A 25689-nucleotide genomic window follows, 5' to 3' on the forward strand; every position below is an offset into this window, starting at 1 on the left:
CGGAGGGGGGCTGTCCGGGGGGCCCCTTTCCGCAGGTGGGATCCCCCCCCGCGGGGTCTGCAGAGCGGGGGTCCGGCGCAGCTTTGCGCTCCCCCCGCGGCTGCCCGGCTTTGTGGCGCGGTGCGGGGACCCCCCCACCGGTTCCCCCCGGTGCCGGAGGGGGCGGGAGCGCGCAGGAGCCGGCGCAGTCGCCCCAGCCCCGCGGGGACCGTGCGCGAGCTCCGGTGCGGGTCTGCCGGCGGGGCCCCTTCCCCGGCCCCGGCATCGCCCCCGGCCCCGGCCCCGGCATGGCCTCGGGCAAGGCGGCGGGGGAGCGGCGGTGGGAGCTGGTGCGCTGGTGAGAGCGGGGCCGGGGGGGGGTCCGGTCCGGTCCTGGGCTGGGGCTGGGCTGGAGGGGTCGGGTCCGGGTCCGGGTCCGGTCCTGGGCTGAGGGGTTTTGGCGGCTGGAGGGTCCAGTCCTGGGCTGTGGCTGGGGGGGGGGGGTCTGGGCGCTGTGGCTGGGGGGGGAGGGTCTGGGGGGCGTCTAGCCCTGAGCTGGGGCTGGGGTAGGGGTCAGGTTCTGGGCTGAGGGAGTCCGGGGGCTGGAGGGTCCGGTCCTGGGCCGGGGCGGTCCCGGCAGGCTCGGGGAGAGGGGACCCAGGCGAGCGGTCGGGGGCGGGGGGTGAGTTTGCAGGGGGATCCCGGCTTTGCTGTGGGGAGGGGTGGGGTGAGGGAGTCCTGGCTGCTGAGCGGGGAGGGGGGCGAAGAGGGGAATCCCAGCCGGGGAGGGCTCCAGGTGGGTTTTGAGGGAGGGGGCTGTGGCGGCGTAGCCCCCGCACCCTGGGGCCCTCGGGGGCACCCAAGGAGGGCAGCGTGGTCCCAGGTGTGGGGCTGTGGTGGATCTCCGCGTGGGGAGCACAGGCTGTGGGGCGGCAGCTGCTGCGGGGCGGTCTCTGGCATTTGGGGTCTAGGGGAGGCAGAAGAGCGGGATCCCAGAGCGAGCCCCCGCTCCTGGGAACGGCACGGGAGAGCGCGGGGAGCAGCCGCGTCCTGGCCCCGGGCCGTGCTTGGCCCGGTCCCTGCCAGCGGGGAGGCTCTGGGACACACGGGACGCTTGGGGGCCACCCCGGCCACTTTCCTGGGGGGCTCAGGCTGCTCCGGGCTTGGGGACACGGGGACACGCTTCTTGCAGCTGGGGAGGGGGTGCTTGCGGTGGCCGGGGCGGCTGGGACGGGCTGACATTGAAAACAGGCTTTCTCTGTATTTTTTTTTTATTTTTAATTGTGTAGTGTGTGACGTCCGAGGCTTGTGACTTTTGAGCAGGGCGCTGCAGCGATGCCAGGCTGTGACGGGGTGACTCCGGTGACGGCGCGGTGCTGCCGCTGCGGGAGCTGGAGCGGGCCCAGGGCTCGTCCCGCGTCCTAGCGCCGGCCGGGAGCAGAGCCAGGCTGGGGGCCGGGGCTGCCGGGCGGGGATGGGGTCCCCGCAAACCCGGCTGCGCAGCCGGAGTGCAAATGGCCAGAGGACTACTCTACGCTTGTGAAACTTCTTTTTTTTTTTTTCCCCGCTCCCCAGCAGCCTGGGGCGCTTTTTTCTTGCACACTCAGACCCGAGCTGTTACGATGGCCCCTCGGCTGGGCCGTTCTGCCATCCCCTCTGCCTCGCCCCCTCGTCCTTCCCAAAAGTCCTTCGGGCTCGCCTGCCGCTGCGGGTAACGGTGGGCACGCACCCAGCGTCTGCATGCAGAGGAGGGGGCCGCGAGCTCGCCCCAGCCCTGGCCGGGCCGTCACGGATGCCGCAGCTGCGTGTGCCTGCGTGTGGCTCCCGCCAGCTCTACAGAGGCTTTAAATAATTAACCTCTTGCTGATGAAATGTCGTGCTCAGAGGAGGGGGTGTGACGTGTAGCTGGCCATTGGGATGGAGGAAGGCAGCAGAATTGTTCTAAAAGACGGGAACAACTGCGGTAACCGACATCTTGCTTGCGTAATGGAGAGCCCGAATATCTCTAATCGAAATAATAACCACCATCGCTTGAATATTATTTAATAAGCCTCAACATCTAGCCTGGCACTCGAAATAACGTTGGAATGGTGTTAGGCTGGCCTTGGAGCCGGTGGAAATGTTTGCTCTGCGCTCTTCTGCGTGTGGGGGTTATGGGGGTCCCACATTCTCTGTAGTGCTCTGCGCTGGCGGTTGGGGCGGCCGCTGCGGTGGTGGGGGTGAGGGTGGCCGAGGGGTCACCGTCCCCTCCCCACGGGACACCCCAGAAGGGATCCCGGTCCCAGCCGCGGCTGCGTGCCCGCGGGAGCATCCGCTGGTGGGCAGGGAAGGATGGGGACAGCGCGGGGATGCGATGGACGGGGCTGCGATGTTGTTTTGCTGCTCCCACCCAGGAAGGCGCTGGTGTCGGTGCTGCCAGACTCGCAGCCCCGCGCAGCACTGCTGAGCCAGCCGCCCGCCGCGTCCTGCAGCTTGCTCTCCGCAATCCTGCGCTAATAAATATTTCAGCCTTTCTCGCTGTTATTTTTAGGTATGTGAGAGAAGGCCGATTTCGGATCGAGGAGCGGACGCTGACGGCTTTCCAGTGGCTGTACTCGCCCCACCAGCACCGCATCGTCAGCCGGGCAGACCTGGGCTCGCCCAGCAGGTAAGGGGGGCTTGGGGCTGCAGGGAGCACCGGTGCATCCCCCACCAGTGCCACCAGCAGCCTGTCATGCTGGGGGACCTGCCCGGTCCTCCCGTCACAAGCCCCTCCGGTTTTGCTGTGGGTCTCCTGAGCCTCAGGCTGTCTCTGGAGCCCTGCAGATATCCCAGCGCCTTGGGGCTTGCTTTGGTGTGAGGCTCCGGACGCAGCGGTCGCAGCCAGGGGCTGGGAGCGTCACATAAGCACCCCTCTGGTTTAAAGCTTGGAAAGGACAAATTACTGACTGCCCCCCAAACTCTCCTTGTTAAACCCCGTGCGTTTGGTCAAGTATGCAATCTTTTGAGGAGCTGCTTTATGCATGGATTGAGATTTACTCAACAAACGCACTGGGAGCCGGGGCTGCGTAGCTCCCAACCATAAGGGATCTCTGGAAAAGGTTTGTTCTGATCCCCCAATTTCCTTCCGCTCTAACTCTCCCTTCTTGGCTCACCAAGGCGTGGCTGGTTGCCCCGTCCCTGGCACATGCCATGCTGATGCGCATGCAGCGCTGCCCGTTCAGATTGCAATGCTTGGTGATGAAACGCCGTTGATACAGGAGCCTGCACGCATCAAGACACGCGTGGCGCAGCGTCTGCTTCCCTGCCTGTTAAGAGCATGGAGACGCCCCGAGTCGCAGGTGGCTGCGCGGCTGAAAGCTTTTCCCTCTTTATTCTAGCAGCAGTTGTGTGCGAGAGCCCTTACAGCCCTGCGGTACTTATCCCCCCGGAATCGCGTGTACTGGAACGGCAGCAGGAGGGAGGGGGTGCCCAAAACGCGGGGAGCAGGGGCTGCACAGGCTGGCAAAGGGCTGCGGGGGCACCCTGTGGGGTGTGGGTCCTGGGGGTCCCCAGGAGGGCCCTGCCGTGCTGTGGGGAGCCGGAGGGGAGGCTGCATCTGGACTCAGAGATTTGCAGGAGCAGGAGGTAGGTGCCCCACGTTCCTTGGCAGGAGCTGTGGGGTGTGTGCTGCTTCCTGGGATGGCGATTCCTCCGCCTGCAGCCAGAGGCTTTCCAAAAACTGGAATTACTGTGCTGGTTATTGATTTTAATGGATTTTTGCAAGTTGCTATCAAAGGCTGTGTTAATCTCACCTCTGATGCACTTAGATCATGCAGCACGTGGAACTTAAATGTGTGCAATGTCATTTATTATTGATGATAAGCACCACTGGGTTTAATTCCACTGGACTCATTTGATTTCCCAGTGCACTGGTAGAGCGTGTGGGACATCAGCGGCCGGTTACAAGTGGTGCCCGCATCCATCTGAAAGGGCTAAAATCTTTACCTGGATTGCTGCTGGGGCTGTGGCGCAGGGCAAAGCCCAGCTCAGCAAGGCCCAGGTTTGTCTGACGCCGACTGTGCACGCGGAGAGCAGAGCAGCTCGTTCGGGCAGTGCCTGCAGCTGGGCAGCGGAGCCGCTGGCCCCGCTCGGGATGCAAAGATGTGCCGTGCCATGCCGTGCTGTGCCATCTGCGTCAGCGGCTGCTCTGTGGGGCAGGGGTGGGAGGAAGCTCTGTGAGGGACGCGTTGCCGGCTTTAGGCCCTCGTTTGGTACAGGCAGCGGCGAGGCGTCCTGCACTGCTGGCGGGCGAGGGACGGGCACGGGGAGCAGGTGTTGCTGCGGAGGCTTCGGCTGGGGACCGTGTTAGTGCCTCGGGTGGCATGCTGACACCTGGACGCTCTGTGGCATTTCAGGCTGACACGTTTTCTCTGTCACTAATCAGATCACTGCCTCTGTTCTGCACTCGATGCTTTGTCTCTGCACAGTGGCAGTGCCACAGCTGAGCGAGGGGATGGTTGAGCTGCGGGAGGGGTTGGTGCCACAGGTGTATTGTATTGTTTTTATTATTTCCACACCTTAACGTACTCGTTAGTCCTGCTTGAGTGGACCAGGGTGCGTGGAGGCAGCTGGCTGGGGGAGCAGCTCAGTTCTGAGCCTACTTGGATGTTTTAGGGCTGTTAAACTGGTTTTGGGGCCACCAAAAAAGGGAATTGCACTGGTTTTGCTGGATCCCTGTAGGAGCCAGCAGGCCTAGAGCGATGCAGCTTTGCGGTGAGTGGGCTGAGCTCTGTGGCGCAGCTCATCCGTTGGGCTCGGCTGGGTGACGGCGGTGCGGGGTGGGCGCGGGTGCCCTGTGAGCTGTGGGGAAAGGGACATTTTGCTTTCCCTTCCAGTGGGTCTGGATTTTGGCCCTGGAAGCTGCTCTTTAGTCTGGTCCGGCCTGCGTCATCTTTAATTCTGCTGTCCCGGGGGAAGGGGCTCACACGCAGGACTAAAGGCTGCTGCCAAGCTGAGTCCAAGGGGCTCGCTCCATTTTCTGTCCCAAACCAACCCATCGCTCCAGCAATGCCGGGTGTGTTTACTGGGCGGGGTGCTGGGCTTTGGCTGCGGGCATCGCTCAGGCCGGGGTGCCCCCCGCCCGATCCCCCTCACCCGGGGGCCCCTCGCGCCTCCGGCCTCCCGTGCTTTCCTCGTGTCCCCCCACCCCGGGACCCAGCCCCACTGTCCCCCCTCCCTTTGCCCGTGGGGGGGGCCGTGCGGAGAGAGGCGCGCGGGTGCGCAGCGGCCCGCGCACGCTCCGCGCAGCGCGGGGAGGCGGCGGCTGCGTGGCCGGGGCTCCGCGTCCCCCGCCCCCGCCCCCGCGTCCGGGCGTGCGGCGGCTGCGGGCTCCAGGCAGGGCGGGCGCGGCGACCGGCGGCGTCCACGGCGAGCGGGCAGCGGGGCGGCCGCCCGCCCAGGGTGAGGGGTTCGAACCCGCCTTTGTCCTTGGCGTGTCCGCCTTGGGGGCCGGGGGTCCGTGGGCCGGGGGGGCGAGCAGCGCGCTCGTTACACGTTGACAAATCAAGGCGGCGGCTTCGGCAGGGGCTTTGCGGGGCTCTGTCCCTGCGCCTGGGGGCGGGGAGGCGTCGGTGCGCACCGCGGGGTCGCGGTCCCGGTCCCGCCGGTTTGCGTTTTTTTTTTTTTTTTTTTTTTTTTTTTTTTTTTTTTTGGGTAGAAGCCGGGGGAGGGAGGAGGGTGCGTGAGGCCGCGTGCGGGGTGACCTCGGCCCCACGCCCCCGCTGGGGGGTGGTGGCTCCCACGCAGGTTCGGGGCAGGGCCGTTGCCCTCGTCCCGCTCGCCTCCGCGGGCGGGGCACCGGCTGGCCGGGGTGCGGGATCCCACCCTCGTCCCCGGTGCGTGCGGGATGCCGGGCGGACCCTGCCGACTGCGGCCGTGTTTCCCTGTCCCCCGGGCCCTGCCGGTGTGCTTGGCCCGGTCCCCCGGCAGCCCGAGGAGCACCACGTCCGTCTGCCCGCACCGCGGGGTCTGCGGGGGCTGGGAACGCGCCGCGGGGTCCAAATGCGGGTGCGGCACGAAGCCTCGTCCCAGCCAGCGGGCTCACGCTCCGCACACCGGCTTTAACAGCCACGTCCTTCCTCTGCTGGTCCCCCCCGAAGGGTGGCTCGCGCTGACCGCAGCGGCCAAACTGCCCTTTCTTTTTGCTGACATTTGTTTTGTCATCCATCCTTCCTTGTGTCCGTGTGGGAGCGGGGTCCTGGGGGCTGCTCCCAGCCCCTCTGCTGTACCCAGAGTCGGACGCTCTGGTTGTTGTTAGCGGCTGCTGTGGAAACAGGAACAGGACTTCAGCAGCAGCGGTGGGAAGAGACATCTTTTCCAGGAGCTAAAAACAGCTCGCTCTCCCCAGACCTCTCCAGTTTCGTGGGGGTAGATGAATCCCTGCTGAGAGTTAACATCTGCCTCCGTGCTGGGTGCCAAACCAGAGCTGTTTCTTGCTTCTGATCTGAATCTAGCCCTGCTCCTTCAAAACCTGCCCAAAATGGTGGAAAAACACAGGTGGTGTTGGCAAGAGGTAGCAGGGGTCTGAGAAGCCGGAGTCCAAATTCTGCGTGTCTTGTTTGCAGTGTTTAGATGGAACCACGTACGAGCTTGGCCTTGAGTCTGAGCCCTGACTGCTGCCTAAATCTGGTCCCGCGCCGGCGCGTCCTGGCTGCGGGCGGTCGCTGCGTGGCCGTGAGCTCCTGAGGGGCCAGGGTGGAGAAGCCTTCGCGCAAGGTGCACACTGGTCTCCGAGCCCAGCTACCCTCGTCTGCAGGCACTGTCTCCTGTAAGGTCTTCACACAGGCGTGAGCGGCTGTTAGGGTTTTTTTTTCCTTTGCTCCTGTTGTTAGGAACCTGTTCCAGAGACTGGTGCTGGTAGCGGTCAGAAGCCTCCTGGTTTCCAGCTGGGGCGTGTTCAGGTCTATCTGGTACCCGTGCTTTCCTCCTGCCCCCGCGTTTCGCCAGCCCTGGTTTTTAGTTTAAGCTGTTCTCTTTCTGTCCGCTGCAGTTTCTTCACGGGCTGCAGTCGCACTCCCCCATGCTTGCGGTGTGATCTGGGCCAAATGCTCTTGGGTTCCTCTCTCCGGCTGCATGCCGGCCCCAGCCTGCGCCCCATCTGTGGGACCCTCCGGCCCTTGGGGCAGGCGTGCGGCAGGCTCGCTCCCCGGGCTGGGGGTGACCAGACACGTAGGTGACAACCAGCGGGAACGGGGTTTTGTTGGTTTTTGCCTGATGCGTCCTCCCTCCCAGCCCCTGCCGTGCCTGGGCGCATAGGCTCTGATGTGACCAGGGGACAGTGGGGTGACACGCACGGCAGAGGTGCAGGTGGCTGTGGTGACCGTGCCAGGACCGTGGCGCCGGGCACGGCCCGCTGCCTGCAGCAGGGCTGTCCCGGGTGCGGGATGGGGCAAGCTGTGGCACAGCGCGGCGCTGCCTGGGGAGCGTCCTGAGCAGGGCACGCCGCATGTGTCACAGCGCACGCAGAGAAACCTTGGTGTGGGGCCTGGAGGGAGGCGCGGTGTGGGCTTGTCTGAAGCATCTGTGCTCAGGCTCAACCTGCTTGGGAAGAGATGGTTGGGAAGAGATGATTGGGAGAGGTGGGGAAAACAGGAACTCTGTGTGCTTGAGCAGGTGCTTCCCAAAGAGAGAGCCTCTCTAGGGAGTTTCACTCCCACGCTGGCAAGAAAGAGCCCTAAAACGGAAGAACCTGAGAAAACAAGGAACTCTGTACGTTAAGTTCATCGTGGGCTGGGAAGAGCGTAACGAGCCTGGAAGGCTGTGCGCTGACTGTGCGTGGTGCTGCCATCAGAGAAGGTCTGTGTCCCTCCACCGTGAAGAGCTGGGTGATGCTGGGAGAAACCAGCTGCTAAGGTGTGTCCAGCTAGGCAGAGAGCACATCCGTGTCCAAAATGTGAGTGCTGCCGACCTTCTCTATGCCACAGGGTGCTTGGCAAGCCCTGTTCCTGCCAGGAAGCCCGAAGGTGGCAGCTGGGGACCCAGCAGTTTGTGTCCGACTTCCTGACGCCAGAGGGATGGGAGCCGCTTGCTCCGCGTGGCAGCGAGCGGGGTTTGCTCCAGAACGCGCAGCCCGGACCGGGCTTTCCTCACCTCCGCTCTGCGCTGCCTGGAAGCAGCGGGATCGATAGTGCAAAGAAAAGACCAATTAACATCGGTGGACTTCAGACTCATCAACAGTTAAACACATTGATTTCCGCTGGTGCTTTTCTCCCGAACCAGCCCAGGCTCCGCGGAGCGTGGCCTTGCTTCCCCTGCAGCCGTCCCGCAGAGGTGTTTGCCCAGAGCCCCGCTCCCGGCTGCTGCCAGCGCTCAGGGGACGTGCGTGACGGGGGGCTCAGGGACAGCCCCTTCTGTGGTCGCTGGCTTGGCCCATCAGAGATTGCTGGTTTCGATGAGCCGCCTGTTTGGGGGATGGAGTTTAGCGAGTGGCTCAGCTGCCAGCTGTCCCGGGGCTGCTGGAGGGAGGCGGTCAGGGTCCCCTGCCACGAGCAGCCCCGAGACCGACGGAGGTTCAGTATGGTCTCTGGATGCTCTCTGCGGCTTTACTGGCCGTCGGCTGAAGCTCGCCCTTGGGTGTGGAGCGGCGTGCCCCCTGCCCGGCGCGGCAGCCGGTGGGTGCTGCAGGCGTTGCTGTGGGGCAGCGAGCGGCCACGCGAGCTGGGCTTGGTGGGAAGCTGCTGGTCAAGGCACCGAGTTTCTTGCTTCGCTGCAGCAGCACCATAAAGGGCAGAAAATGCTGTTAAAAATATTCCGTGCGCTGACTCAGAATTAATTCGGACACTGTTTTCCTTTACCTTGTACGTCGAGGCTGATGATATGCACAGCGTGTTCTTCCTGCCAGGACAAAATCTAATATTTCTGGGTGCCTGCAGCCTTCCTTGGAATCATAATGGGAAGATGAATACCCTCAGCGTGCCGCATGCAATATTAAAGCCCTAATGATGCAATCAGTCTCTCTTAGCCCCAGTAACAAAGGAAAGAATTACGCTGCCCTTCCTGGGCACGGTTCTGCTCTGCGGCGTGGGCGCTGAGTGCCGGGGAGACGGCCGCGTACCGCGCCCGCTGCTCGTCCCTCAGCGGGGGCTCGTGCGCCACGCCGGAGCCCCTCACGAGCAGTTCCCCTCTCTGCCTGCCCAAATTGCCAGGCTGCCGCCGGAGCGTGGTGCAGTCCCCGGGACCAGAGCAGCGGGTAGCACCAGTGCTGGGCCAGCGAAGGGCATGGTGCCGCAGGGAGCAGGGGGCTGTGCCCGGGGCCGGTGGCCTGGCTGACCCGTCCTGTGCTGTGGGCTCGTGGACCGGGCTGCAGCCCCAGCCGCGGGGAAGGAGGGTGCCTTTGGCCCCTCTTTTCTTCTGCGTTCGCCAGAGCTGTTGGCAGGGACCTTCGGGTGCCCTGGTTTCGGTGGTCTCGCTGGCAGCCGCGGGTGTGGTGTTGGGGCGACTGGAGCCCCGGTGACCCCCTGGTAGGTGATGGGAGAGCTCCGGGACGGGCTGCGAGCGCCCGGTGCTCCTGCAGAGTTTGGCTTTATTAACGGGCTCGTTATGGTGCCGCTCGTTGTGCCGCAGCCCCTGCCCGGTGTTCCGGGGGGCTGGGGCCGCTCACCGCGGAGGGGAGTGCGGCTGGGCGACGGGCACTCCAGGCTCTGGCGGGAGCTGCTGGGAAATGTTCATTTTGTCTGGTGCAGCTGGTGCCAAGGGGGCATCCACCCCCGGCCTTTGCTTCTTAATTCGGGCTGATCGGCTCTGATCTGGCTGCGCCTGCTCTGAAGTGAGGAGGCTTTTTTTTTTTTTCTTTTAGTTTTTGAGCCCAACTGTGTGAAATACCTCAGGGGGAAGCGGGGAAGCGAGAAGATGTCATTGCAGACAAACTATTTTAGGATACGCTCCTGTGCGGGCGCGGCAGCACTGAGCAGGCGCTGCCGTCGTACCCTGGAGCGGAGGGAGGCTGGGGGCCTCCAGGGAGCGGGGTCCTTGGTGTCGTTTTGACCTTTCCCTGGTTCGGATGCTGTTTGTTCTCCGTGTCGGTGGTGTTGATGCGGTCCCGGGGGGCTGCATGGGGATGGGGAGCGGGGGGGGCTCCGCTTGTGCCCCTGCCAGCACAGGCGTCCCTGGGCACCCGCCCTGTGGGTGCGGGGTGAGGTGGGCTTGGGGCGGGGGCCACGTCAAGGGCTCCCAAACACGGGGAGGTGTGTGGATCACTCTCAGTGCTCTGGTGGGACCGTCGTGCCAGGCAAGCGTGCGGAAGACCTGCTGGGGCAATGGTGACCCGGTGACTGATGGCCCCCCGTGGAAGGGGAGCCTGGCCCTGCCTCGCTGCGCATCTCCCCGTCACCCTTCCTGCTTCCACGTGGGGCCCGGCAGCTCCGAGCCAGCGGGATCGCGTCAGGGCTGGAGCGGCAGAACGCGGCGCGGTAATTGGCGCTGGCGGCGCTGCAGGAGTACACGTTTGGATGATGAGCTGCTGTCCTCCTGCGCCTCGCCGGGCTGTTCCCGGGGCGATGCTGGCCGCGGGCTGATGCTTCCCGTGGCTGCCGTCGGTACCTGCCAGCACCTCTGCGCGCAGCGCTGCACTGGGGCCGCGGTGGCTGGGCCGCGTTGTGATGCGCTGCAGAGCTCCCTGCCTTTGTTGTCAGGAGTGTAAATCCCGAGCTGCTTGGTAGAGCCCGGCGGAAATCAACTGGTACGAGCGAAGGGAAGGCATGACCCGGGGGAAGATGGAGCGAGAGGATAGCGTCGCACTGCTGCCGATGCAGAGCTTTAGCACGGAGCGCGCAGGCCGGAGACAACTGCGCTCCAAGCAAACGTCTGCTCTAGACGTTTCATGGTACCTGAATTACGGCTTTCAAGCCTGCGGCATGTTTGGGATTTTTTTTTTTTTTTTTTAATTCATGTCCTTAAGAGCTGTAGAGTGCAAAGGATTTCCATCGTTTTGTCCCTCTAAGGAGAGGTGGCTGTGGGCAGAAAAGCAGGAGCTGAAGTAGCTGGATTGTCATCCACGCTTTTTCCCTGGAGTGCAGTGATTTCTCTCTCCAGCTCCTGTCCCCCCACTTCTTTCACACATCAGACAGAATCCAAATGTCTCTCTATTTAAAGCTTTTGGGTGCTTGGATGAGGATCTGACTCCCGCCCGTGCCAAGCGCTGCGCTCAGAGCTGCCTCGAGGAGCCGGTGGGCGGCCGGGGGGCACCGTGCCCGGCCCCTGGCACGGGCTGCGTCCCCGTGGGCCCTGCTGCGCCCTGCGGTGTCCCAAGGCTGTGCGGGGGGACGTGGCCTCTTTCCTTGGGACTTTGTGGTTGGTGGGTGGAAGCCCAGCGTTGCCGTTGAAGTGGGGTTTCTGAGGCCGGGCTGTGAGGGGCGGCGGGTTTTTGGTGGTGGTCGGGCTGCACGCTTCAGTGTTACCGAGCTGCCAAGGAACCGGAGCTGCCTGGGGACCGGGATGCGGGAGGTGCCTCGCTGGGCTGTGGGGCGCCCGGGGAGCTGGTTACTGTGAGAGGTGAGGTGATGGGGCTTCGCTTGCTGAGGTTTAACGCTGTCGGTGAGCCGCCCGTGCGATGCTCCAGAGGGTCCCCTAGCAGGGAGCCAGGCTGGCGCGGGGACCGCAGCCGTGCCATTTCCAGGATGGTCCCGGGAAAAGGGAGACCTCGGCACTGCCTCCGGTGATCCTCTGGGCGGGGGCAGCCCCACGGCACCGCGCTTGCGGGCGACGCCATGCCCGCCGCCTCGACGCCCACGCTGCCCACGGCTCCTGTCATTAGGAGAAATACGATATTTGCAGTATAGGGTTGTGGAAAGCCTGAGGCCACAAAAAAAAAAAAAAAAAGGAAATGACTTTTCTTGTGTTTGTATGTGAGCGAGTGTGCATGCGCTTCTGTGCTCGGGGCAGCTGACCGCGAGGCGCTGCGTCCCCCGCCCCGGCACAGCGCTGTGCGCGCCGCCAAGGAAGCACCGGCCACCGCCTGCCCTGTGGCTGGCACGCGGTGCTGCCGGCCCTGTCGCCGCGTCGCGCCATGGCCGGAGTGCCCTGGCAGCACCCAGCCGCCACCATGTTCCAGAGGAAGCGCAGCGTCTCCTTCGGCGGCTACGGCTGGTGGGTGCCTTTCCTTTCTCCCCCCGCTTTGCTACCCAGAGCACGGTGCTGCATGAGGAGCTTTTCTTCTGTGGCTTCAAAGGAGGAAGCACTGCGTGCTGCCCTTCTGGCACAGCCCTTCCTGCTGCCCCATGCCAACTGGGACGTGTGGAGGTCAGGAGGACCTTCTTTCCCCGCGGCCGCGGGGAATCCTGGTGCAGCTCTGTTGGGCGAGTGCTGCCGTGCCCCGGTGAAGCCCCTCGGCCTCACCACTGCCAGGCAGTGAGGGGACCTCCCGGGGGCTCGTGGTGGGCTCTCACGAGCACGTTGCCTGCAGGAGCATCCCAGGAGGACCCGCTGCCCACTCCTCCTCCGCCCGGGCAGCGGTGCTTGCAGCCACCCTCAGCACGTCATGGCACGTGTGGTGAGGTCCCACCTGGGCCACGGCAGGTTCCCGCGGCGTTGGCACGTCCCTGCGTCGTCCCTGCACCGTCCAGCCGTGGCAGAGCACCGCGGCTGCCACCTGCACCCTGGGCTCAGCGGGTCTGTGTGCCTCTCCTGTCCCAGCCCCCGAGATGCGTTCATCCGCAGGGAAACTGCTTTCACAAAGGCACTGCGCTCCCTCTGCCCTTCCCCAGCCCTCTCTCCAGGGTGTTTTATTCCCGTTCCAGTCTGTGCAGTGTGACTGGGATCAGGCTGCGGGAGCCGATGGCCGAACGGGAATTCTGCGATGGCTTTGGCGCTGGGGCGGAGGGTTGCGCGGCCGTCCCCTCACCGTGCCGCGCTGGCTGGGCCCCCGGGAGCCACGGCGGCTTTGGGACCAGTGGGCCGGTGGGCTCGGAGCTGATGAAACGCGCCGGGGGAAACGCCGAGTGCTGGAGACAGCTGTGGGAGCACAGCAGACCCGTCAGAATCTCCTGGGAGCAGGAGCGCATGCTTAGCGAAGGCAAGCGTTTTGTCTCAGTTGGATATTTTTGTTCTTTACCCAGAAATGGGAAGGAAGCACTCCGATAAACTTCTGTACAAATAAGTTTTGCGAAACACAGGCTCATTCTGTGGCAGGGAGAAGTTGCAGCTCTGGGGCAGCTTTGCCCCCCGACCGTGCCGGGTACATCCTGGCGCTGCCGGAGTTGTGATGGCGTGGCCGGGCGCGAACAGAGCTGTTACCCCGCTTTGCCGGGGCGTTCGGGGCCGTCCGGGCGTCGCTCGCTGGTTTTCTTTCTGCGCTTCTGCAGTTGGAAGGAAAGATAACCACGAGCCGGAGAGTCACGCAGGAAAAGTGCGGTCTGCCGGCTGTGACGGGGCTGTGCCCGGGCTGGGGGGAGCGGGGTGCAGGCTGCGGGAGCGAGGTGCAGGCTTTCCGTTAGATATCAACGTTGGCTTGGTGGGGAGGAAGATGAGGGGTGCAGGGAGGGCGAGACCCCCTCGCAGTGGTGTCTGGCCCGGCGAGCAGCAGGCGCAGCTGGGAAAGCGCCTCCCTGGGCGTTTACGGGAACGGAAGGGACCTGCTGCAGCCCCGTACCCACACCTGCGCCTTCTCGTCACCGACCCACCCTTCCTGTGGGCACCGCGCACGGGGTGGCCCGGCACACCCAGCCGCTCGCCGTAGCTGCTGTCACCGTTTCCATCACTGCGCTGCAGTGGAAATCGGGTTTTTTGTTCTGCTGGCTGCATCGCTTTTTTCTGTCTACTGGCTGCACCTGCATCCTACAAGGCCCTGGGAGCAGCGCGCTGGCCCTGGGGCAGTGGACGTGCTGCCACTGCTCTGGGATGCAGGGATGCACGTCGTGGGCGATGCAGAGCCCCACCCATGCCCCTGTCCTGGCTTGCCGAACCCGGTGACCGGTGTGGGTGCCGGCCTCGCGCCCTCTCCTCCCGGGCCGTTGGCACCCAGCTGGCACTAGCCGCTCCTTTCCCGGGCGCTGATCGTGGGAGCAGGGGATGAATCCCCCGTTGCTGGCGCTGCCGGGGCGTGGGGAGGAGATGGGCTGGGGCGTGGGGTGTTTCACTTCACCCCACCCTGGCTGGTGTGCGGGAGGGTGACAGAGCGGCTTTCGTAGCTTAGTCACATTGCAACTGCGGTTTCCTTGTGGAGGCTTTTTCTTGCCGGTTTCTTTTTGTTGTTGCCCTTTTTTTTTTTTTTTCCCCTCTCTCCAAGAGGCCAAATAGCAGCAACTGATTTTTTTCACAGTGCAAAACAAGTGGGGCTTGGGGGGAGTATTTTGGTGTTTGTTTTTTTTTAAGCGCTGCGGGATTAATTCCATGTGCTTTTGCAATGACTGCCAAAAGACATCGTTTTGCATTTTGAGACATTACTCTGATTTGCATTAATGAATACTAATGTGACTTTAACCACAGTGACTCTGTGGAGACAGGCAATTATTGACGGTGCCAAATAAATAAGTGAAGTGACCGGGGCTCCCAGCCCCACATGAGCGGCCGGCACTGGGAGCGATGGGGTGGCTCTGTGCTCCCTCCGTGCGGGGGGCTCGGTGCGGGCACTCGCGGACGGGCGAGGGGGGTACGTAAAAGGGTGAATCGGTGGCTGGCGCGTGGCGGGGGCGGCTCAGCCCCGCGGGGTTGGACCTGAGCCCACGCGGCGAGGCAGCGACCGGCCAGGCGTGGAGATCCTGCACCTCGCCGTCCCCTCGTTCCTGCCCCGTGGGACCCGGCTTCTCGTGAGGCCGCGGGAGGGGTCTGGCGATGTCCCCGGCGCGCCAGGTCTGTCGCGGGTCCGTCGTTTGCGGAGTTGTTCTGTGGGAGGCGGAACGGTGCTTTGGGGAGGGCTTGGAGACGGGTAACGTCCTCCTCTGCGCCCGGTTCCCCGCTGGCGTTTCAGGTGAGGAGGCAGCAGCTCTCCTTCCGTCACCTCTGGGGAATAACTGGGGGTTTGTTTAACTTGCTGCCAGGCTTCTCTTCGGGTTAAATTTGGGTTGATTTTGTTTTCTGGTCGAGTCTTTCTGCTGTGGTTGTCGTGTCAGCCAGACCCACGGCACCTCCAAAGGAGATGCGGGGCTGGGGTACGGGTGTGGGGAGGAGGGTCAGCCCCCTGCCTGTGCCCGCAGTAACGCATTCCTCTGCTTTCTCCCCAGGATCGACAAGACTATGCTCGCCAGCCTGAAGATCAAGTGAGTACCCCCGCCCTTCTCTTGCGTGAGGTGATCTCCCTGCGAGATGTGGTGCTGGGAGATGGGTTTGTGCGCAGGGGACCCTTCCCGTGGGCTGGACTGTCTCCCCCGTGCAGCGGGTCGCACCTCGCCCTGCCATCGCACCTTGCCCTGCCGTCGCACCTCGCCCTGCCATTGCGCCGCGTTGCCTCTGCTCGCTGGGCGCTGCCAGGCTGCTCCCTGCGGTGGGCTGGGGGGTGGACGGCAGCCCAGCCCCCTCAGCCCCGCAGCCGTGTTCGTGGGGTCAGCACCCGCGCTGGGAAATGCTGTCAGCTGGATGGGAAGAGAAAGCAGGAAAGGGCTGGGAACGGCGGTACCTGTGCTCTGTTCCCCGGTGCTCGCGGCTGTCCGGGACCTGCCGCCCGTTCCCGCTGGACCTCGTCCTGCTGGCCATGCGACTGGGGCCACCGATCCCTTCCCTCCCGCCGCGGCGCATCCTCCCCTCTCCCCGGTTTCCAGATGTGCTCCCTGCGTTGGTGGGTTTCCGCGCGAGCATGTGTGCGGCTCCGGCGCTGGCAGCGTCACCGTGTGCTAACACAGAAACATTCCGGCCGAGCCTGGCCTGAGCAGGGTGGTGCGTGTGGGTACCAGCTCACGTGGTTTCCACTGTAATCATTACCTGGGCAAATTACTCATTAACGGGAACGTCTGCGGCAGCCCCGGGGGAACCTGCTGCCGAGTGAGCCTGCCGGTGCCCCTGGTAAACGGCACGGCAGAAACGCTGCTGCCTGGCCCGTCCCGCGGGGTTTTGCTGGAGTGATGAGAAGTTTAGATCAGTGTTTACCGCTTTTGGGAGCGGGGGGAAATGTCAGACTTCGCTCTTCCCAAGGAGCTGAGGATTTAACTGCTCCCTGTGCACTGCCCTGTGCTGTGCCCTGGTTTTGTGTCGGGGCCCGTGCAGCAATTCTGCTGCGGAAATACCGTCCCACCCCTGCCCGCCGTGCCGGCGCCGTGGGGTGTGCTGCCGCGCTCCTGCCCGCGCCGGGGCGAGGGTCTGGGGCCACGTTTCCCTCTCGGTCCCTCGTGCCCCAGCCGGAGGTGAGGGTTTGCTTGGGGCGGCCGATGAGCATCACTGGAGTTGTTTTATCCTCGCTGTTGGCAGCTGATGCTTTCCACTGCTCGTAACGCTTCTGGTGTGTGGACAGATTGCTTCGTTAAATGGTTCTGTAATTGGGGCCCAGCCAGAGCCACATTAGATATTTGTAAAAGCTTTTAAATATATAGATATAAAAAATAGTTTTGATTTTCTAACGCCCTCTTATTATTGCTGCAGCCTTCTGGCCACGATACTGGGCGTAGGCAACTGTCTTTGACTGCGCGACTCGTTAACGAAAAGCCAAGCGGCTTTCTGCACACCGGGGAGCCCCTCGCGCCGCGAACATCAACATTGGCGTGCAGAAACCTGGCAGGGGAGGAGCAGCACGCGGCCGCAGGTGCAGCCCTGAGCTCTTGGCTGTGAAGAGGGGGTCCAGTGTGGCTGGGAGGCTGCTGGAACCCCCTCCTGAGGCAGCCCCTCCGTCCGGATGGGCTGGCGGGGGTGAGGGTGCAGGCTGGGCCCTGTGTGAGGCGGGTGTGGGGTGGAACGGAGCGCTGGAGCGGAGGGTGTGAGCACGAAGCTGGGCGGCGGGACGCTCCCCTGCCCGCTGCTCTCGTCCTTCGTCATAATGAACTGGCGCACGCAGGTGGCACCAGAGCATCAGAGCGGTTTTCTCTCTGCCTGTATCTCCTTTCTCCTTTTCAATTTGGGTTTCATTAGTTCCTATGGTAACCATGAATATGTCTGAGGGACTCGAAACCGGAGGGAGTGAGTAGACGTTGCGGAGTGGGAGTGTCGGAGGAGAGGCGATGGATGGGGAGCTCTGGCGTCGCGGTCAGGGGCTCGGCTGGCCCCTTCGGTGACGGCCAGCGCCGGGAGGTGCCGGGCCGCAGGCGGGGAAGGTGCAGCGGAGGAGCGAGCCAGCACTCTCTGCTCGGACTCCGAAATGCCCAGGAAGCTCTGGTGAGTCTGGGCCTGGCTCTGCCTTTGGGCGCCGTGCCGTGTTGGGGCAGAAGAGCCCAAGTGCATTGGCTCTGCAGTTGGGGAGCTCGTGTGCCCAGTCCCCCTGGCTTTAGGTTTGAACTTGCAGCTGGCAACGGGCCGTCCCTGGCTCCCAAAACCCGCGGCTGTGGGGCAGGACAGAGCCCGGTTCCCGGCTGGCGGGGGGAGCCGTGGGCTGCTCCCTCCTGGCGTGGCGGGGTCCCCTCTTGGGAAGCGTCACAAAGCGCCCACGGGCCGCATATGGGGCCAGGGGGTCTGGGAGAGGGGCTGGAAATACCTGCTCACCGCTTTTGGGGGGTGGCAGCGGGAGCTGGTGCTGGGGGGCTCGGGTGTGGGAGAGGGGCTGGCCCCAGGGTGCTGCGCGATGGAGACCGAGGCACATGTGCCGTGATCGGGACTTGGCGCGTGCGGGCTTGGGATTTCAGCACAGACCAATTCTGTCACAATCCTTGGTTTTCTGTGAAGTTTTTTTTATTCCTTACCCGCTTCCTGGGAAAGCGCTGGGGGCAGGTGAAGCCCCCAGGCTGGCAGAGGAGGCATCGCCTCCAGAAGCAGCCTCCAAACCTCAGCTTGGTGCCAGTGTTTTCTTGCATCCGTGAAGTCTCTGCAGAGAGCTAGCAGCGTCTTGGGGATCGCGAGGCACCCGGAGAGCCCTGAGGGCTCCGTGGGGCACGGCTTCGCGCAGAACCCCTGGAATGTGGCGGAGCTCGGGGTCAGGCCGTGCTGCCAGGGGAGGGAAGCGCTGAACCCCCTTCCTGAGGGAGGGTCACCCTGGAGGAGACCGGCCTGTCGAGGGATCTCCGCATACCAAAAATCCGCCCCAGCCGATCAGTTTGCGCAGTTTGTTTGCTTCTCCCGGCCGCCCTGTGCTGGCCCTGAGTGGCAGAGCAAGTGTGGGGGTCCCGGGGGCCAGGCAGCCACCCCGAGCATCCTCTGCCTTGGGAGATCCTTTGCTGGGGCCGTGGGGATGGAGACTCCTCTGATGGGGATGAACCTGTGGGACCATCCTCCTCCTCCAGCCGGACTCCTCGGAAACGAGCCGGCCGGGTGATGTCTCGCGCGGGAGCTTAGCCAGCCCTTTGCCTGCCGGTGGCCCCGCAGCCCTCCGCGTGCTGGTTGTTTTCTCCTTGGTATCATCATGGGGATGTACTGAGAAACCGTTAAGTATTTAAAATAATAATTTTTAAAAAATCAATAAAAATTAAGTCACTCCTTCAGGCAAAGAGTCACCTCTCGCTTCAGCCTTGTAAAGCAGAAATAGCGATGAAATAATCACATCCCTGTGGAACAGAGCAGCCTTGTACACCAGTTACTGAGAGTCAGCACGCGTGCAGCTCAGATACTCACAGAACGGCGCGTGGTGCTCGTCTGGTGGTGGGGCAGTGGTGCAAGATGAAGGTGGGAAGAGAGGAGATGAAGGATTTACCTGACCTTTGCAAAAGGAGCTGTGCCCAGGCTTGAGGTTTGTATTTGATGGGCCGGAGCCGAGTTAACGGGAAGATGTGGGACGGTTTTGCTCCTCGGCGGCAGCTGCGCCGGCTGTTGAGGTGATCCCGGAGGTTTGTGCTTGGGTCTTGTGAGGACCAGGTCTGGAGAGCAGGTCGTGGCTGAGGAAATTCCTCTGAGGTTATTGGCATCTTTAAAATCGGGTAATTGCAGGCACTGTGCCCCCGTACCCCCGCAGGTATGCTGCAGCGCTGGGGGTGCGCGCCTTACACTGCACAGCAGAACGCTGTCAAAGCCATCGCAGCACAGCCGGCGCAGCAGACGGGGGGGCGGGCAGGCTTCCGATTTTGTTGGATTCGTAAGCACGTACCTGCGGGGCTGCCGAGCCGGGTGAGCCCCCCGCAGCGACCCGCTTTGCGCCGGGGCAGCCGTTACCTCGATGCTGGCGCGGAAACGCAGGAGACGAGCTGTGCGAGGGGTGCCCCGGACCCGGGGAGGCTTCGGCAGGTGCCGGCGCGCTCTGCTCTGCCTTTTGAGGCTCGTCCCCGTCCCGGCTCCCAGCCGAGTGCCGGGCAGGGTCTCTAAACGGGGCTGCGTGCAGAGCAGCGCTAATTGGGTGCCCAGCCGAGGCGCAGGCTGTTTAATAGGCGTCGTCCCGCCGGCTCGGACGCTCCTCTCGCCTCGTGGCGATGCTCTCCCTCTCCGATGTTGCTGTTGTCACCCATGTTAATTTTTATCGATGTGCGCGTGGCTCATCTAATCACAGCAGTTTCTTCGGAGCAATTCCTACGCCAGCTCTCTCTGTCCCCTGACTCTAATCTCACCTGGATTTTTTTCTAATTTTGCTGGAAACGTAAACTGTCCATGATGGGTCGTGAACCAGCCGTCCCCTCACAGGCGTCAGGCGGGCTCCCGCAGCGTTTCCCCTGTGTTCATGCGGTGGCGAGGAGGCAGAGCCACCCTGGCAATGGCACGGTCCCTTCCAAGTGACGGCATAAAGCCGATTTTACCTCGTTTAATGTTTCCCCAGTGAAGCTGCGGCTCTGCCCCTTCTCCGGGGAGATCCGTGTTGCGCAGTGGCAGCTTGGAGACACATGGCCGGACGCGGCATCCCAGGCAGGACGAGTCGCAGTGTCCCTGCTGCCCGTGTCCCTGCTGGGACAAAGCCCCTCGCCAGTGCCGGGGAGGCCGCAGGCCAGCGGCCAGGGACGGTGACACATCCCCGCTGCTGCCGCGGGCGCTGGCTGCTGCCGTCCCGCTCGCCGTCTGCTGCCTGACAGCCGCCTCCCGCGCTGCTGGGCCAGCCCTCGCCAGCGCCGGGGGCTCGAGGGTGCGCAGATGGACGGCAGCCGTCGTAGCGCGGGCGCGGGGTGACAGCCCTGCCTGGCAGGGGCAGGTTCTTCACCAGTTCAGTGATGTTTTTTTTTTTTTGGAGTGGGGTTGGTTGGAGGCTTTTTGCTGTTGTTTAAAAAGAAACAAGCTCCCCTCTGACCGGGTCCGGGCGTGTATCCAGACACAGGCGGTGCGGTTTGTCCTCCTCTGGAGGAGGAGATGGGCGCGTGGGACAGCGTTTCCGCGTCCTCCTTTATTTGCAGCGCAGATGTGAACACGCGAGGTGAGGTGGTGGGGTCCGTGGTGTGGGACCTGCCTTTCAGAAGCCCCTTCCCAGCCTGGCTGCAGCCTGCGGGCGCTCGGCCGGGGCTGTCGATGCCAGGGCTCCTGCCTGGCCCCCCATCCCTGCCAGCGCTGCCCGGGCGTGCCAGGAGTTGGCATACGAGTGCTCGGCTTTTGCTGCCGCTCGTTCCTGCTGCGAGTGGGTCAAAGCGAGGGGAGCCCGGGTGGGGGTCCTGCTGCTGTGCGGCCGTATGGGGGTGGCTCTGCCTCCCTTCGAGGGGCTCTCTGTCTGGAGGTGACGAGGCTGCTGCGGGTCCTGTCCTCCCAGGTCCCACCGGTGGTCACCCCTCACCTCTCACTGCTGCTGCTTTATTTGCTTTATATGCAAAGAAATCAGTCTGTCAGCCACGTTTCGTTGGCGGTTTGGGGTCCGGTGGCCTGTGGCCCAGCCGGCGCTGCCGCGGGTGCCGGTGGGCAGGCAGGCGGTGACGGGGCTGCTGACCGAGCCCCAGCCGCAGCGTGGCGGTGGTGCTGATGCCTCGGTCACCGCAGAGCTGGGCCGAGGGGTCCCACTGCCTCGGGAAGGACCCGTCCCAGCCCCGGCCGCTTCTGTGAAATCTGGGTTTCGCCCTCGTGGCAGCCGCTGGCTGCTGGGCTGAGATAGGGACGGTCCTGTCCTGCGCGGGCACCGTGCCGGGGTGTGCCCTGCCCTGCGCTGCGCGGGTCACAGAGACACACCTCACAGCCCCGAAACACCCTTTGCTGCTGGGCCTCCACTGCCAGAGCCACGCGCTCACGGGGCCGCGCTCATGGGTTTGGGGTGGCCGCAGTCACTGATGCTGGGGGTTCTGCCTGCTCCTCTGTCGGGACAGAAATGGATACTGGGGTTTACTTTGTTTTAGTGCTTTGTTTTTTTTTTTTTCCTGATATCTCACTTTTGTGACTAAAGATAAGCCCAGGCAGGGCGTGTGCCGGGGCAGGTTGTGTCTGCCCCGCGCCCGTGGGGTGAGGGGAAAGGGGCTTTGCCCACCGAGGGCTGACGCAGCGCCAGCGCTTGGACGCTGCGGCTCTCCCGGGGCGATTCGCGGGCTGGGGTCCGTGGCTGGTGGAGCTCAAACAGCCGAGCATCCCGCTGACACCACATTCAGGTGCACAACTGCCCAGAAAAATCGCATCTGTTTGCTAGAGGGGGAAAACCAGCCTGGGAGAGAGGAGCCTTAATGATGCCCTGTTTGCTTTATGGACAGAAATGAATTTAAAAGGGCACAAGGGTTATTCTTTTTGCTGAGGCACCCTATAATTTTAAGAAGAAAGATAGGGAAGGATCTGAGGAGGTTTGGCAGGGTCTGGTTGAGAGGTGCAGCACAGCACAGTGCCCGCCTTCTCCCCGTGCCCCCGCGCCACCCCGGGGCTGGGGCGCAGTCAGCCCTGCCCTGGCCGGCCCTGGGGCTGGCCGGGGATTTACAAAATCTAGCCAGCCCCAACGTCTCCCCTCTATCTCTGGCGAGCAGGCGGGAGTGCTTCCCTCTTCGGGGAAGGGCGGTTATCGCCCCAGAGACACCCACCCCGCGCCGCGTCCTCGCCGCACGTCTCAAAGCCTGTGGGGCAGACGGAGCTTTCCTGCGAGGAGAGGGGTGCTGGCAGCTGTGCGGACTCGCGGTGTTTCAGCCGTTTAACCTGGGAAGCCCCGTCGGTATGGAATTGCCAGGTGGGTACTGACAGAGCTCCGCCGATGCTGCTGCTGCGGGTATCTTGGGGTTTAGGACTGTGGACACCCCCGCTGTAAAGGGGAGGCAGTGGGCTGGGATTGGGCGATGCACACGCTGCTTCCCGGCGACGTTGGAGGTGGCGCAGCGGCACGTTCTGCCCGCATGCTGCCCGGTCCCATGTGGTAAATAGAACGCTGCTGTTGCTGTCAAAACAGCCTGGATGTGCTTAGAGCTGGATTATCCGTGGCTACATCTGCCCAGAGGACTTAGCAACCCCGCGTGGGTCTATTTTTAGCTCTGTTCCAGGACTAATAACCGCGCCGGTTTGTATACCTCTCTCCTCCCGCGGTTATAGCCTGTCGGAATAGGGGCTGTTTGCCGAAAGCCAGAGGGCAGCTGCTGAGAGAGCAGCAGCCTTCTGAAAGCAAATATTGCTGTGGCAGGGGCAGGGAGCCGCGATGGCCGGAGCGGCAGAGCCACCATCTGTGCACGCTCCCAGATATCCGGGTGCGCAGGAGGACGGTGTCGTCTGCGGAGCCGCGGGCGCAGCTGGGGCTGCTGTGGGGCTCAGCTGGGGCAGGGGCCAGGTTTGGGGGTTTTACCCTGCTCAGCGTGCCTGCTGGCCTTCCCTTGGCCACGGCCGTGCCTCCGCTTGCCGCTGGGGTGATGGTGATTTGGGGAGCGTGAGCGGCCCCGGCTCTGCGGAGCCCAGAGCGGGGCAGGGAGCCCAGCATGGGAGTGCAGGCGCTGCGCCAGAGCCTGTGGTTTGTTCCTGACGGTAATTTTGTTAATTACTGTACCGCTCCCGCCGGCTGTCGCTTTTCCTTCTGGTTGGCAGGGTCCTGTCCTCCCGATGATGACTGGCACCAGCGAGCCCCGCGGCGTGGTGGGCACGGGCGGCCGCTGGCACGGTGCCGTGCCGTGGGATGGTTTGCTGCTGGCGGGGCCTGTGGTCCCTGTCCCTGACGCGCCTGGAAACGGCCCCCTCCATCTCCGGTGTTTCATGTCCCGCGGGGCTCAGGGTGCTGTTAGCAGCCTCTGCGCTCGGTTAGCAAACACCGACGTTGAACCCGAACGGTATCCCAGCACCTGGCATCTTCCAGAGGCTGTTGTAAAAGCCTGGCTCCTCTCCAACGCCCGCCCAGAGCAGACGTGCAGGGGCTTGGCAGGCACTCGAGTAGGGCCGGGCCACCTTCTGAGGTCTGCGGACTCAAAGGTCACCCCGTTCAGACGCCATCCCCGTTCAGACGCCATCCTCTCTCGTTCCTCTAAAACATCAGCAGCGTCACGCCAGGGACTGCGACAGATCCTTCCTCCTACAAGCAGTTTGGTGTTAACCCCCTCCAGTTTGGAAAGCAGAGCTGGATGTTCTCCCCCGTGAGATGACGCGGGCTGCAGCGCTCGGTGACGCGGGGGTGATAGTTGGGGGCTCGGACGCAGGGCAGGGTTTCCGTCAGGCCTTCAGCGGAGCTCCAGAGATCCAGTGCAACTGTGCTGGCAGAGCGGATTGCTCTTTGCCGGCACGGTAAGCGTGGGGACGGGGAGGTGTGCTGGGCAGAGGTATGGGATCGGACCAGGGGGAGTGCCGGTGCTCAGGAAAAGACTGAGAAGCGGGGATGTAGGTTGTGTCCTGGCATCTAAGATGCTATCTCAGTCCCCCCACGGGCTCTCCACAGCCCAGAGGGGAAAGGAGAGCTTTTCTGTTGACTATTTCTACCATTGCCCGTGACTGCTGCTGCAGCTGGACGTGGTCATGGCGGCTGGACGTGGTCTCAGCAGCTGCTTGCCGTGCGTACAAGAGATGCTGCCTTGCCCGGGGCTCTCCCGTGCTGCCGCAGGCACGTCTCCTAGAGAGGACGAGCGACCCTCCGGAGACCCTGTCGCCATACGGGCAGTGTGCCCGCGGAGCTGAGTCGGAGCAGGAGCCCCTCTGCCCGGCCTGCCCACCTGCGTGCTGCCAGGCGCAGCTCCTGCCCGCGGGCGCTGTGCCCTCCGCGTCCCAGAGCCCCAGCACGCGTGGCTCGGTCTCTGTTCCTGACTGTTGATGAGGCTGCACAGCAGGAGGTGATTTAATGAGGAAGATGCTGAGTTTCCAGCTAACGACTGCATCATTTTCTGTCTTTTTGATCTGGAGCAAGAGGGAAGGGAAAAACTGTGGAGCAATAGAAACCCATTTCTGAACGTGATTGACTTCAGTACTTTCCCCGTTGCACGGATGTGTCACTGAGATAATACCCATGTTTTAGCTCCACAAATTACACGTCTCTTGACGCCCTCACATCAAACAAGGTGTCGGAGGGAGTCGGGTGATCGAGACGGCGTCTGCTTCCCAGGGAGCCGCTGAGGGCTGGGGAGCTGCTGGGCCCGGCTGCGGCCCCCCGCCACCCCGGGATGCGTTCCCGCACGAACCGATGACCGCCCCTTGCAGTTCGCTATCGACGTGCGCGGCAAAGCTGGGCGTTGATCTCCCCCTGAGGTTTCTGGAGGTAAAAAGTGTTTTTCCCGTCTGCGGCGCTGCCTGGGTGCGGGTGCTGCGCGTTGCAGCGCGGATTCGCAGAGGCAGCTACGATCCGCCCGCCCCGTCACCACAACACCCCAGCATCGAGGGAAATCAATGCCCGGAGACATCATGGGATTTTTCCAGGGCTGCTGTGGACGCCCACAGGCATGCCCGCCCTGCTGCCCCCTCCCCTGCCTGGGGTCCCCGTGTCCCTCGCAGCATCCTGGGGAAGGGGCATCCCTTGGTCGCAGTTGAAGTTTGGATCTAATCCTGAGTTTCCCGGCGGGATGCCGATGGCGATGGGTTGGAATAACGGCTTCAGGGACGGTCTGTGTCCTGCCCGGGGGCTAAGGAGGAACCGAGGGCCGCGCAGGGCGCTGGTGGCGCTGGAAGCGTCGGGCGTGTGGCTGATGTTGCGGTGCTGTGCATCCTGAGTCTGGCTTTGTTAGCGATGTTAATGATAAACGATGACATTTCGTCCACTGATTTGCTAGTAAAAGTCAAAGGATCTGCTCAAACTGCAAAGACTTATTTCCTCTGCTGATTTGATCTAGTTTAATTGAATGCTGAAATCTTGGAACTCATCTCTTCGCAAGGCCTGTGTTCGCAGGGAAAAATACCCAGATTACCAAGAATACAATTTCCATTTGATTGTGCTGCTGTCAGGGGCGTGACTACCCTGTTCTGTGTGCAGCCAGCAGAAGTGACACGGTCGCTCCAGGGACCAAACCGGGATGGGGCTGATGCTGCACCCGGGTCCCGGGGCTCCCTGCCCACGGCAGCGGCGTGACGCGTGCTGGCTTTCTCCTCTCTGTCCTGGTTCACTGCCCGGCCTTTGCTTCATCTCCCCAGGCCACTGTTTTCCTGTCCGCAGAATGGCTGTGGTCTATCACGGTGCTTGCTGGCCCCGTGATGTGCCGAGGAGCCGGGGCCGGCGCTGAGGGGTGGGCTCGGCACCAAAAGGCGATGCTTGTTTTGGAGTCCCAGATGCGTGGGATGGGAAGGCGCTTCCTAAGATCTTCGTAGCAAAGCTGTGTCTGTCCGGAGGCTGCTGAAGGAGGGGTGGTTCCAAAAATAAAACCGTGAGAACCTACAAGCAGACGTATAGACGCATGTAGGTAGGTGTCTGTAGGTGTGCAGGCAGGCAGGTACCTG

At 63.2% G+C, this 25689-nt stretch overlaps 1 protein-coding gene across 9 annotated transcripts in view; it reads left to right on the top strand.

The window, feature by feature from the left end:
• Positions 1–245: 245 nt before the first annotated feature.
• Positions 246–25689, top strand: part of RAP1GAP2 (RAP1 GTPase activating protein 2) — a 64015-nt gene continuing 38571 nt past the window's right edge. For 5 of the 9 annotated variants that reach the window (XM_086762762.1, XM_086762764.1, XM_086762767.1 and 2 more), the window contains exons 1-3: positions 246–337; positions 2510–2626; positions 15153–15188. In XM_086762762.1, coding sequence (XP_086618888.1) covers positions 288–337; positions 2510–2626; positions 15153–15188 — 203 coding nt within the window. In that variant the 5' untranslated portion in view covers positions 246–287. Of the gene's footprint in view, positions 338–2509; positions 2627–15152; positions 15189–17199; positions 17227–21905; positions 22034–25689 lie in introns of those variants that run through there. The other 4 variants (XM_086762770.1, XM_086762771.1, XM_086762769.1 and 1 more) reach the window with 3 other exon arrangements.

Source organism: Chlamydotis macqueenii, chromosome 19 (genome assembly GCF_036417535.1).
Source record: "Chlamydotis macqueenii isolate bChlMac1 chromosome 19, bChlMac1.mat, whole genome shotgun sequence".
Lineage (NCBI taxonomy): Eukaryota > Metazoa > Chordata > Aves > Otidiformes > Otididae > Chlamydotis > Chlamydotis macqueenii.